The sequence below is a fragment of the Tympanuchus pallidicinctus genome, unplaced genomic scaffold (assembly GCF_026119805.1).
Source record: "Tympanuchus pallidicinctus isolate F22 unplaced genomic scaffold, pur_lepc_1.0 scaffold5, whole genome shotgun sequence".
Taxonomy (NCBI): domain Eukaryota; kingdom Metazoa; phylum Chordata; class Aves; order Galliformes; family Phasianidae; genus Tympanuchus; species Tympanuchus pallidicinctus.
Window position 1 is genome coordinate 16574269 of NW_026294769.1, and position 13164 is coordinate 16587432.

At 38.7% G+C, this 13164-nt stretch overlaps 1 protein-coding gene across 1 annotated transcript in view; it reads left to right on the top strand.

The window, feature by feature from the left end:
* Positions 1 to 13164, top strand: part of GALNT12 (polypeptide N-acetylgalactosaminyltransferase 12) — a 45294-nt gene that overhangs the window by 3433 nt on the left and 28697 nt on the right. The window contains exons 2-3 of the mRNA XM_052704323.1: positions 10017 to 10186; positions 10862 to 11051. Coding sequence (XP_052560283.1) covers positions 10017 to 10186; positions 10862 to 11051 — 360 coding nt within the window. The remainder of the gene's footprint in view (positions 1 to 10016; positions 10187 to 10861; positions 11052 to 13164) is intronic.

Below are 13164 nucleotides of genomic sequence, written 5' to 3' on the forward strand. Positions count from 1 at the left end.
AATGTCCTTCCACATTCATCAGTGACCAATTTTGAAGGTGTTGCCACACAGAATTTTGACTTGTAAGACTGAGAATATCTAAGCTAGTAAGTTTTTAACCTGTTCTGCAACATTATGGATACAAGGTGTTGCTTTATCAGAAACAGATTGCACAAATTTTTCCAAGCTGTATGTTGAATGCCTTGGTCTTGCTGTCAGACCAGAAGTATCTGGCAATAGTTACTTATAAAAGATGGAAGGGAGCTGTAGAGGCATTCACTGTTGTCCAGCAGTCATGAGTAGGAAGAGGAATGTGGCCTGAGTTTAGACCTCAAAATAATGTCATATTTGATTATGAATTCCATCAGATGGTATGTACTTTATAATAAAGTTTCTTCAGCATGAAATGTTTCTCATACGAATATATCCTTGCCAATATAAATATTCACATCTTTATTTCTTGTTCTTGCAGACTGCCATAATACATTATTCTGAGAACTGATTCTTTTTCTCTTGAATTACAGACCAGGAAAACATGACAGCTTCTGTCATTTCCTTCGGACAGTTACTGCTTCCTTTAACTGTCTTGGCTTATTATCAGTATCTGATAATACAGTGTTTCATCATGAAGAAACTTTTTAGTTCTGTTGACAGCTAGAAGTATATGCGTGTACGTATTTGCATGTGTATACATAAAATCAACCTATGAAAAACTACTATTTTGGTTAAAGTATTGTGAATAAGGATGTACAATTTGCCAGGAAATTATGAAGTGGTGATGCAATTTGTAGAAGGCTAGGAGCAAAATATGTCATAGGACTATGGAGTAACATAGATTCAACTCTTCAGTGGTTCTTCATGTTCAGTGTCATAGTGTGTTCCTGCAAGTCGTCTTTGTTGGGTCCAATTTGGATGGTCTCCAAGGCTGAATAGTCAGCAGCCTCACTGGGCACTTCTTCAGGGCCACATTAAATATTTTTTCCAATCATCATTGGAACAGATTTTCTTCCAAACAGCTATCCTTCACTTCTTGCATTTTTATACTTGTGAAAAATGAAAAAATGACAAGCAAGCATCCTGTAAGCTACTGAGTCTTGGAGAGCCCCTGTGCATGCAGCACAATGGGCTTAGGATAGTGTGTTTTGCCTGCGGCCACTCAGCCTCCCCACAGGCTGTATCTGGTCCTTCAGGGCTTCTCCTGGAAGCTGGGCTGAGGGTCTGTGGAATGGACTGTGTAAGCAGCCATGGGGTCTCTTGGTCAGCTTCACACAATGAATGAAAAATACATTTCCAGTTTGTCTACTGGGGTTCTTTCAAATTCAGAACTGTTCATAAGGATTGTTCATGATTTTAGACACTCTACCTTTTTTGGAGGAGGAAGGCTGTATTTCTTGTGATGGGATGCTTTGCACATTCATTTCAGAGATGGTTCCTCTGAAATCACACCAGCCTTATTTTGTCTGATTGTAGTTACAAAAGGAGAAAGGCATGGAGAGGAACTTTTGTGCTGACTCAGTATTTTTCACATATTTGGCACTTCATGCTGTCATTCATGGTGGAAGCCTGAATAAACCCTGTCTTCACAAGCTGAGGGAGTTGTCTTTTCCATCTCCCCTTACATGGCAAATGATTTTGAATCACTAAACAACCTCCTCCCCCCCCCTCCCCCCCAACCCCACCCCCCAGACATTGGAAATGATCTGCATAATGATTGTCAGCTATTAAAAAAAAATATTAAAAAATAGAGTTTTTATTTTGAGATTCTGTGTTTTGGAAAGAAGGCTTGTTTTAAGTATGTGTATATATGTGTGTGTGTGTGTGTGTGTGTGTGTGTGTGTCTGTGTTTAAATACACAGATAACTTCCTCTATCACCATCACTCTTTATGCCTATTGGACATGGAACTGTTGAAGCAGGTCCAGAGGAGGGCCAGGAAGATGATCAGAGGGCTGGAGTACCTCCCGTATAAGGACAGGCTGAAGGAGCTGGGACTCTTCAGCCTGGAGAGGAGAAAGCTCCGAGGGGATCTTCCAGTGCCTGAAGGGCCTACAGGAAAGCTGGGGAGGGAATTTTTATGAGGGCAGGTAGCGATAGAACAAGGGGAAATGGCTTTAAACTGGAAGAGGGTAGATTTAGGCTAGATATTAGGAAGAAATTCTTTACTGTGCGGGTGGTGAGACACTGGAACAGGTTGCCCAGAGAGGTTGGATATATTGAAGGCCAGGCTGGATGGGGCTTTGAGCAACCTGGTCTAGAGGGAGGTGTCCCTGCCTATAGCATGGCTGTTGGAACTAGGTGATCTTAAAGGTCCCTTCCAACCCAAACCATTCTATGATTCCATGATTCTATGCTATCCCCGAGTTTAGGGCAACAGTGTTGTGCTAAGATTTTTCCAACTTTGAAAACTGCTTTTTCTGCCTATTCTTGAATTCGAATGTGAGTCTCACACAATCTGTTTTGGTACTGCGCTTTGTTTTGTTTACTGTGCTGTAAATATCCAATTCCATTGGCTGCCCATCTTGCTAGCAAATTCCCAGAACAATCTTTGAGGCTGGCTTTTCTCCCTCTTCTGCTCTGGGTAGATGTGGCACCGAGGGACATGGTTTAGTGGGCATTGTGGTGGTGAGTCGATGGTTGGGCTAGGTGATCCTGGAGGTCTTTTCCAACCTTAGCATCTGAGTGCAGTGGGCAAGCTGCTATTTCCAGGAGCCTCACTCGCCTGCTGCAGTAGCAGCCTGGGCTTTCCTCTTCACTACACTGGAGAGGAAAGCTTCCCACAAGCTTCCCAAGTTTTCCAGTATCTTTAGATGACAAATACAGCACTGAAAGTGGACTCCATGGCATATTTATCTGTAGAAGCTTGAGCTTGCAGGCATGCTCCTTCCTTGTGAATGCAGTATTTGCATGCAGGCTTCATTTGCTGTAGATGTGTTCTTGCTTTACAGCTCAGCAGAGTCCGAACAGGTAATACTTCTACATACAGGCAAATGTTTTGCATAAAACACTTGCAGCTTTATATGCTTTTACTATCTTCATAATGCCATGGTCATTATTTTGGTGGTTGTTTGTTTTTTTTCCCTCGAGCTTTTTTTTTTTCTGGAAGGGGTAACAAGTAACTACAGAAATTATAATGCCATTTAACTACATTGGTCATAATGCCTTCTAGTTATTACTTTATCATTAGTTTGCAGGATTCTTCACATTTGTAAATAGGTTTGGACCCACACAGCTGTGTGTGACTGGGATTACTCATTCCTTCCTCCTGCAGTTATGTGGAGGAGTAATACATCTGCAGCATTACTGTTTTGTTTGTTTGTTTTAAATCAGCAGGCTTGTGTTTTGTAGCAATACAGAACACAGGGATGCTTCCATGCATTCGGTATTTTAGCATGCGTGTGCTTTGGTATTTTTGTATATTTTACTGGTTTTGAGATATTGTTTCCTATTTTCTCTAAAAATGTGCAAATTTTCTTTATAGAATCATAGAACGGTTTGGGTTGGAAGGGATCCTTTATCATTTTGCTTTCATTTAATAGTTATCCTCCCACATTTTCCAGTAGAAATCACAGTATTATCTCTTGACTGTTCTCCTTTGCAACTTCTTACAGAGTTCTTCATCTTCCTCTGACCTCTAGAAGACTGCTTGCTTTGAGTTGGTTTTGTTTTAATGTGATGCAGTTTCCAGATCAGTGGCAGTTAAGCACAAGTGATGATTTTTTCTTCTCTATTTTTTTTTTCAAACTGTGATTTCACTACACACTGTGTCTCAGAAGTCCAGGTGCATCTACACCCTGCTGCTTGTGATGGTTACAATAACTTTCAGCTAATGTATTGTCTTGCAAAATGCTTTTCTTGTCTTGAATCAAATTACACACCTAAAAGTATTTTTTTTTTTTTTTTCAGTGTAGGTGTATGAAATCACAGTTTTCACCTAAAAATAAATTTTTGAATATAAGTGTGTGGAATTGTACAGCTTGGTACAAATGTTAAGTGTGTCTCACAGACACACTTTGGAAGAAGATTGCAAGCATGGGTAACCATTTGAACAAAGAGTAACATAGTTTCAAATCAGCAAAATAAAAATACTTAACAACAACAACAACAACAAACAAACACATTTTTTTCCTCATATATACATGTGGCAATGCCTTCTTACCTACATCCAGAATCTGAGCCAGAACTTCTACAGGTTTCTTAGAGGACTGTAGAGAATGTAAGCTGTACAGGTGAGCCTATGGATGTTTTTGAATCTGTAGATTTTAGGACCTGATTGCATTACAGACTCATAGACTGTGTTGTGATCTTGGGGGGGAAAGGGGGTCTTTGCATCATAGTTTGTTCCAGACGGGAGCAGGTGATGAGTGGTCTGATCTCTATCCCTGGTTTGTCCTGTTGACTCATTTCAGCCTTGCCCTGTTAATTTGGCTGTCCTGGCAGTTATCAGCAGCAGTTTGCAGCTCTCTGCTTTGCTAAGCAGGGCAAGGCACACCTTCCATAAGGTGTGTGGAGGTGTGCAGAAGCAAGTGCAGTCTTTGCATTCTTTGCCAGGATGAGGCCTTGAGGCTTCTTAATTTTTAAGCAGAACTGACACTTCCTCCAAGGTGCTTTCATCTGAGAAAATATATTGGGCTGAAAAATTGAGTGATGTTTGAAGGAGATAAGAGTAACCTGATTTATATCCTTTAATTGCATTGAAAACATTGCACTTACACATCTAGGATTTTGGTTTAATAGAGCTTTGTGGCTTTTGGCTTATAGATTTTATCCATAGGTTGCACTCTCCTAAGGAGGACCACGGAGGGGCCACTCAAGCACGGATTCATCCTGGAGGAGGTCATAGCCTCAGTAGCAGTTCAGGTTGGCTCAGAAAGCAGGGCTGCACTATGTGTTGCACTGAGGAGTTTGAAGTACTCATGGCTGGAGGGGAGAGAGATGGAGAGCAGGACCCCAGCAGGGCTTAGTGCTCTGCCTCTGGGAGGCATTTTGTCTTGGCAGGTTCTCACAACAGTACTTCCGCAGTTTATGGAGTGGAAGTAAAGAAGATGAAAGCGGATTTGGATGCCCGCAGCTGTTGCCATAGGTGTGGATCAGGTGTATTTTCTCAGAGCCAACAAAGTGCTGCTTTTGAGCATACTGCTCACTAAATGGGCACCCTTTAATTCCACACCTCAACCACGTCCAAATTAGGAACTTCTTGAGAGAAGAAGAATCTTGAGCTTCCCTATGGTTTTGGGCATTCATATTAAAAAAAAAAAAAATTAAATGTCAGCAGTCTAGAAGAATTGTATTGATGCAGAGAGCTGAGAATAATTGCAACATCTTGATTTTCACCGGACAACCTTTTTTTCCGTTAAAAAATGTTCAAGTCTGTCAATTCTAAAAAAGAAGTATATATTTACAAAATCTTAAATAGCTTGTGAGCAGACTGTATTCCTAACAAATTTATGAAAACTTTCGCTTACACTTTTTTTCTCCTTAAAATATGAGTAGCTGGGCATGTAGAACATAAAATTTGGAAATGTCTTGCACTGAAGCGTGTCAGCAACCCTACTTAAGTCATGGCAGCGTGCCTGCTGTACACACATCCACACTCTCTCTCCCTACTTAGAGATACACATCTCTGAGAACAGCTCCTTACACTGAAATAAATTGAGTAATTACGTTAATTGACATAAATGTTCTCCAGAATAGCCCATTGAATTTTGTTTAGGCATTTCCTGCCTGATGTCTCTTTAGTTTCTAATAAATAACCTATTGCAATGCTTACTAACAGAAAATTTTGTAGCGTAGTAGATGCCAAGGTTAAATTATTAAACTCATCAGCCTCACAGTCTCAGACTGTAAATTGCAAATGCAGAAGGAGAAAGCCCAAACCTCACAAGACGTTTGATTTATGGTGATGCATCTTTACTTGCATTGTTTTAGGTTTCATTTGGGGAAATTATATGTTTGAGTAGGTGCAGTAGGGAAAGATCCAGGAGAGATGGAAGACAGTGAATGTTGTTCTAAGTTTGTGCTTGCTGAAAGAAAGATGTGTACCAGCATTATCCTCTCTCTCATCTCATCTAGGAATATAAAAATTCATGAATGAATACCATTTAGATTTTACTTTTTTTTTTCTCAGTGACTGATCCAGGTGTCGTAATTTTTTTTCAAAATCACCCTGAATAAGAGACATCTGCTTTCCTGAAGCAATACTCTCTCAGTTACACACTTTTAAAATTTTATTATGTTTTTAAATATATACATATATGTAGTGCTTATCTCTGTAAGTGTAAACAAAGTAAAATCCCTGTAGTTGAATAAGGTAATGAGAGAGTAGTTGTATAACGTATTGGATGTGTATTGTTTTCATGACAGACCTATTTTGTTTATTTTTCATGCTTAGAAATGTCAAATTTACAAGCAGCTCATTTCTTTATGCCTACAAGGTGTTTCTATGAACTGTTTGGTAGTTGTGATAGCAATGTTCTGGGTGGTGTATCAGCCAACAGTAGGAACTGTGGGTAGTTTCCTCTCACTTATCTTTAGCCATGGAAAGTGAAGCATCTGCCCTACAGTTAAATCTCTATTGACAGAGAAGAGGTGTGGGCATACAAAGACCTGTTAGTCTATCCTGGATAAATAGCCTAAGAAGGGTGAAAGGGATTGTCTTTGTGGATGCTCAGAGCTGGCTGAAGGACAGTAGAAGGCCTTCAGTTGGCTGCCATGAAGCACGGTTAATCTGCTGCTATTATGGCACCTGTCCTGGGCCTGGTCAGTGCTGGGCATTTGGGGGTAGCACTAACGCACGCTTTAGTCAGGAACTGAAAGCAGCTTGCAGTATAGATAGCATAAATATACGTTCTCTAGCTGCAAAAACATATTTTTGGGCTACTGTCACCAGCTTATATCTTCCCTGTCATTTTAATGACATATTGTAACTGACTTGGGTTTGTTTTTCTCAATAACCCAAAGTAGGAGTGAAATGATTCACGTAGAAAATAGATGCTTGGATACTTGGGTGACACATGGGGAATAAAAATACATCTGGAAACTTGCAAGGATGAATACAGAAGATGCACTGTGAAGATGGTTCTGTTGTAAGTAGGTGCTGGAAAAGGGAGCAGATGACCGGTTTTGATATTGAGTTTCCTATCCTTAGTCTTTTCTTTTTTAAGCTTCTTTTTCTTTCTAGGTGTCAGTGTTTACTGTAGATACGTCTCCTGTTTAATTATTCTGCAGCGACACCTGTAAGTGTTTTTATTTCCAAGAATTACAATGATTTCCTTACCTCGGTGTATTTCCAGGATTTAAATGCTTTAGGTTTATGATCTTCACAATGGCATTATTTTCTAAGTCTGAGCAAAACTTTCTGAAATTTCCTTCAATACAGAAAGATAAGGAAAAGAGCACTTCATTTTAGTAATGGTATTTGAGACTAGTAGCAGTTTAGTAGTAAGCTAGTAATGGCTATGTGTCTCGGAAATAACTTACAAGGTGAACGTGTGATTTTGCACAGTAGCTGAATGATGATGATTTTTTCTAATTTTTTTGAGTTGCAAAATGTTACTTACTGCATATGTGGTGATTATTTTTTCCCCACAAATGAACGTAATGCACTAAGAAGCTGAACTTTGTACTGCTCTGCATGTTGGAATATGCCAACAGGTGATGGAAGCATTCCTGTTAGGGGGATGGAGAGCAGGCACAGGCAGCCTGAGCAGTCAGCTCTCCTCCTTGCCGTGCTGATAATAGGTCACTCTTCTTTACAAAATGCTTTTCCTCTTAGCCTCTTTCTTGACTTTAGCCTCTTTCTTGAGAAATATGGGCTCTGGTCTGCTCCATATAAGGCTGACTTTTTTTCCACAGCCTCAGTAACACTTGATGGAGAAGGCAGCAATGCACGATGAATCAGGAGCAGTCTGGGGACTGCTTTGTTCTCTGCCAAATCATGTTTCCTGTCTCCAGCATGTGATTTTCAGGCAAATTCATTGAAGTCTTCAATCTATAATTAGGCTATAATTAGGCTTATAAGCTTCTTTAGACCTTTTGGATTTCTTTTCTCTTTTCGCATAAGGGAATGCAACTTTAATATTCCATGAATCTTTTTGAGACATTTTCTGGAGAAAACTCCCCTGGAGATTTTCTCCTATTTATTTCTTCTTTCCTTAATTTTTCTAAAATGGGTAGGTAATGATCCTGTTTCCATCAAGAAATGAACTGAAATTACCTAGCGCAAGTGATTGTGATATATAATGGCTTTTTTTTTTTTCTGGCAGTAATGGGCATAATTGCTTTACAGTAGGCTAAAGAAAATATGTATTTCTAAAATTGGATTCATGTGGTTGGTTTTTCTGCGTTGATCTTAGAAGAAAAAAAAATATATGTTACTCCATGAACATCTGACAAAATAAACGACTTCTGTCACCAGCCATGAGTGTGAGGCAGCTCTCTGTGTGCAGCGTGTCTTAGCACTGGTGCGGTCTCGAGGGATGAGTGCTCTTCTTCATTGTGTAAGTATGTGTGTGTTTGTGTATGCATGGATATCTCATATAAAATGAATGCTGTTACATAGCATTCTTGTCATGTTTGAGAAGCACACGTCTGTGTTCCTCCTCCACCCAATTATCATTTCTCGTATTTGCTTCCTCATTTTCAGGTATTTATTACAAAAGTATTCTACATCTTTTTTTTTTTTTTTTTTTTTTTTTTTTTTTCTCTTGAGAATTGTGATTTTAGATTTATTTACCCAGATACAGACATTTTCTCTTAAAACAACCCAGATACTAAAAAATACTGCCTAATCTTTAAATAAATCTATAAGAATTCTCTTTTTATTGCTATCACAACAGCATTGCAGTCAGTAAATGTAGTCTTACTGTGCTCAAGGTAAGCAGTTTTCATATCACTGTCTGTGTGTTTTGAGGAATTTTGCCTCTTGTAAATGGGACTCATGGATTTTGCTGCCACTTTTGCTCCTGGTCAGTTCTATTTTCTCCCTTCATTGTGCTTTGGATAACTTAATGATCACCTGTCCTGATTGGAGGGATACCCTACATGTTGTTGTATCTGTTGGTACACAGTAATGTACAGAAATATGTCTTTCTGCCCCTCTCATCTTCCAGGCAGTAAGCTGAAGGCATAGGAAGCCTCTCAGGTCTCTAAACTGCTTCTGTTGCAGGGTAGTAAAACTTTATACGGCACTTGAGGGAAAGGGAAACAACCATGCTAAAAACAGTCATTATTTTAAAATTACTTCAGACTAGGGGAATCCTTATACTCTTGGCTCATCCAAAATTCTCTTGGCATCCTTACGTTCATTTAGAGAAATGAATATACATATATATATACATATATATATATACATATATATATATACATACATACATATATATATATAGGAAATCCATTCTGGAACTTAATCCAAAGGTTTGCAAACGTGCTGGCTCCCCACAGAGCCAAAACCGTGCATTTTTATGACTGTGTTTTTGTGATTTCACTATTATATCTTGGCAGTTCTGTGGTCTTCCCAAGTTATGCTTTAGTGTACATATTTCATAGTTACATGACTGGTGGTTTTTTTTGGTTTTTTTTGTTTTTTTTTTTAATATGTTTCTGTTTCTTCACAGTTACATTTTTACTGTCTGGCACTTATTTTATTTTCCAAAACACAGGTTCTCAATAATTTATGCTGTTTTTTACCGCACTTCATTTTTTTATTTTTCCTTTTTTTGTTGTTTGTTTCCTTATTTTTTTCTTTCTGTAGTCCGCAAGGCATATTTTACCCACTGCTTGCTCCTGAACTTGGAATAATTTTATGCATAGACAGCTACTGCATACACCAGCCCAGAATGCCTCCTATTATTTTTCTATTTAGATAATTTTGGGAGTTGCAGAATTCTACAGATATTTGCATGACTACTCCTTGTACTCACAGTTTTGTTAAGTTCCTGTAGGTTCTTTTTTTAAAGGTACGAACTATTCATTTGATAACAGTTTTCTAAAAACTGACAAGTGTTTTTGCACTTGTACTAAACGTCGTCCCCTTGCTTACAGGTGCAAAGAGAAGAAGTATGACTACTATAGCCTGCCCAAAACTTCAGTTGTGATAGCTTTCTATAATGAGGCTTGGTCAACACTTCTGCGAACTGTTCATAGTGTTCTTGAGACATCTCCAGATATACTTCTAGAAGAAGTTATCCTTGTGGATGATTACAGTGACAAAGGTACAAAAAATAATTTTAAATAATGCTGATTTTGTTTTGTCCTTCTATTTTTTTTTTGGTCATCTAGTCTATGGGCGAAAAAGATCTGGTAAAGCACCATGACACTCTGCAGCAGAGGTATCTAGCTGAAAAATGTTTTGTCTTTTGGAAGCCAATGAAAATTTCAAGTTCTATACCACATTTAGTTTTGAATGGGGTGTGTTTGCTTTGTTGTAATGTGAATGCTTCCATATATGTATAATTACAGCCTTGTTGGAGGCATTCCACCTGTGCTCATTTGAGCACGTTTCAATTGCTCCAAGATTGTGCTGGTGTCAGTTATAATAAGGAGCATCTGAGTTGTCTGTTTCTATGTGAATTATGGAACACATAACAATGCTGTCATTTTCTATCACAGGTGGATTGTGTTAAGAATAAAACCATAATAATAAAACCTTGTGTTAAGGTAAAACCTTCACATTTGAGACAAAATTAACAACTTAGAAGTGAGAAACAGAGGAACTATGAAGCATTCAGTTTCTTAAAAGGAACCAATTTTTGTCCATTCTTATCCTTTCTTTGTGTAGATAGAAGAGCACCAACCATGTCATACAATGCTCAAAAAAGAGTGCTTTTTAACACGCTATAAACCAATCACTGCAGAACTGTATATATGTTTTTATGTCGTCACTACAGACCATTTAAAGGAGCCTTTGGAAAACTATGTGGCTGGCTTACGCAAGGTGCGTCTTATCCGTGCGAACAAGAGGGAAGGACTGGTTCGAGCTCGACTGCTGGGGGCTTCTGCAGCCAAAGGGGATATTCTGACCTTCCTGGATTGCCACTGTGAATGCCATGAGGGCTGGCTGGAACCACTTCTGGAAAGGTATAGTTACACTCTATCCAGACTTTGTGCTGTGGCAGAAGGAAAAGAGTCATTTTAGCATGTTTCTGTGCTTTGCAGGGGAAAAATCACTCTTCACAGACTTTTGTCAGAGGTTATCACAGTCTGGTCCCTCAGGCAATTTTTCTCTTGAAAGAGAGCTAGAAAATAGAAGTCTGGAGCATGAAGAGTTTGTTTCTGTGTGGACCAGGCTGCTTCTTTTTTTTCTTCAGAGGAGTGAAAACTTTGTTTTCAAGGATGAGAGTCCACCTCTAGCTGTGAAACTGCCTTGAGAAATGGGGATATCAGCTTGAGTGGTGGATAAGAAGATCATCTCAAAAGATGATCTGAGTCATCTTTTTTTTTTTCAGGACAAGGTGCACAGAAGCAGATTGGAGGAGAAGTCAGTAAACTCCATCTTCCTTGACTGAAGATGAACTAGGCCATCTTTTCAATCTGGTTGTGATACAAAGCATCAGAGGGGTAGGTAGAGTAGAGAGGAATTAATGTTATGTCAGCACACCATCTGTGCTGAGATACTGTAATTTGAACTTCTGTTGTTTTTCCTCTATATTGCAGATCTGCATAGTTTAGAAAACTTCCATTAATAATAAATATGTTTGGGGAAAAAAATGGCAAAAAAGAAACCAGACACCATAAAACCAAGCACACAGAATACTGGTTCTATGGTAAAAGTATTTACGTTATACCTTACCCATACATAGTCAGTAGCCAAATAACTCCTTGAAGAACACTTTTCCTACTGTATATCCAGCCAGTGGAGCACCCCACTGCCCCATCACAATTGAACAGTTTCAGTACCACAATCAAATCACTTAGATACAGCATAAAGGAAATGAACTCTCTCAAAAACATTTTAAAATAAACAAATAAAAAATCATTTCCTCAAGGTGAGTGGCATGATTTGCATTCTGTAAAGGTGCCTTCTCAGATATCGTAGACCTCAGAGAAAGGCTAGAAAATCTAGCACTACCCAAAAGTGGGGTGAGATTGACAAGAGGAACACCCCATTTTGCATTTGAGATTGTACCTGGAATACCTATTTTCTTCTTAAAATTGTCATATTTATTCTTGTTTTTGTCTAAATTTCATGACAGGTACGTTCCAGATAAATTTCGGTTAACTGTACAGTACAGATAATGTGAAGAAAGACACAAGTATAAAAATCAAAGAATAAGTATGATTTTAATGACTGCCCTCTTGAAAAACAACATAGAGCAATGGAGTCATTTCTGTAATGTCTTCATATTCTTTTTGCAAACCACTAGATGGTAGTCTTGAGAAGCAGTTTAGGTAATTGTGAGTGTAATACATTGCCTCCTGTAAAAAGTTAGCTCTCGATGTGTCTTGGAACCTGTGCCCTTTTTGCTCTAGCTGCAGATGTCCATCTCTGAGCAGTTGTCTACATGGCACTGGCTCAAATGTATGGAAGCAATACGTCAGTATTAGAATTTTGCAGTGCAACCATCTCTCTATTTGTTTCTACATTGTACCATCTAGTTAAATCTTACTTTACAGAAAAAATGATGGCTTTTAACTTATCTGATTCCTTTCATAACTGCAATCATGTGCCAAATACATATTTTTTCACTCCTCTTAAAGACCAACTAAGCTCTTTTACTTCCGAATGGGAGTTTTTTTCTCTGTATTTATATCCTTCTCATTGCTTTGTGCATAACATTTATGTAAATGAAAGTGGAGATATACATATATTGTTAAGCCCTTTTGTGCTGTCTGCCAAGTAGCACTTCAGTGGGGGGTTTTAAAGAAGAAAATGACTGTGTTGTATTTCCCTGGTGGCAACAAGGAGGGACCATTTCGTGTTTAAGGCAGTCTTTTTCAGCTCAGACAATACTCCTCTGGAGCCACTTTTGTCCTCTGCAGTATTTAACCACCACAAGCTGCTCTAATTTCAGAGAGCTGAGTGTAACAGAGTCAGATCCCCTTCTTCAGCCTGCAGATTTTAAGCTTCATATTCCCATGAGAAACGAACTGCCCTTGAATGATGGATATATCAGGTCTTGTCTGACCATCTAACATGTTCATTTTTTCATCTTATGTGGAATGCGTAAATCAGAAGATGCAGGGCTAAAAC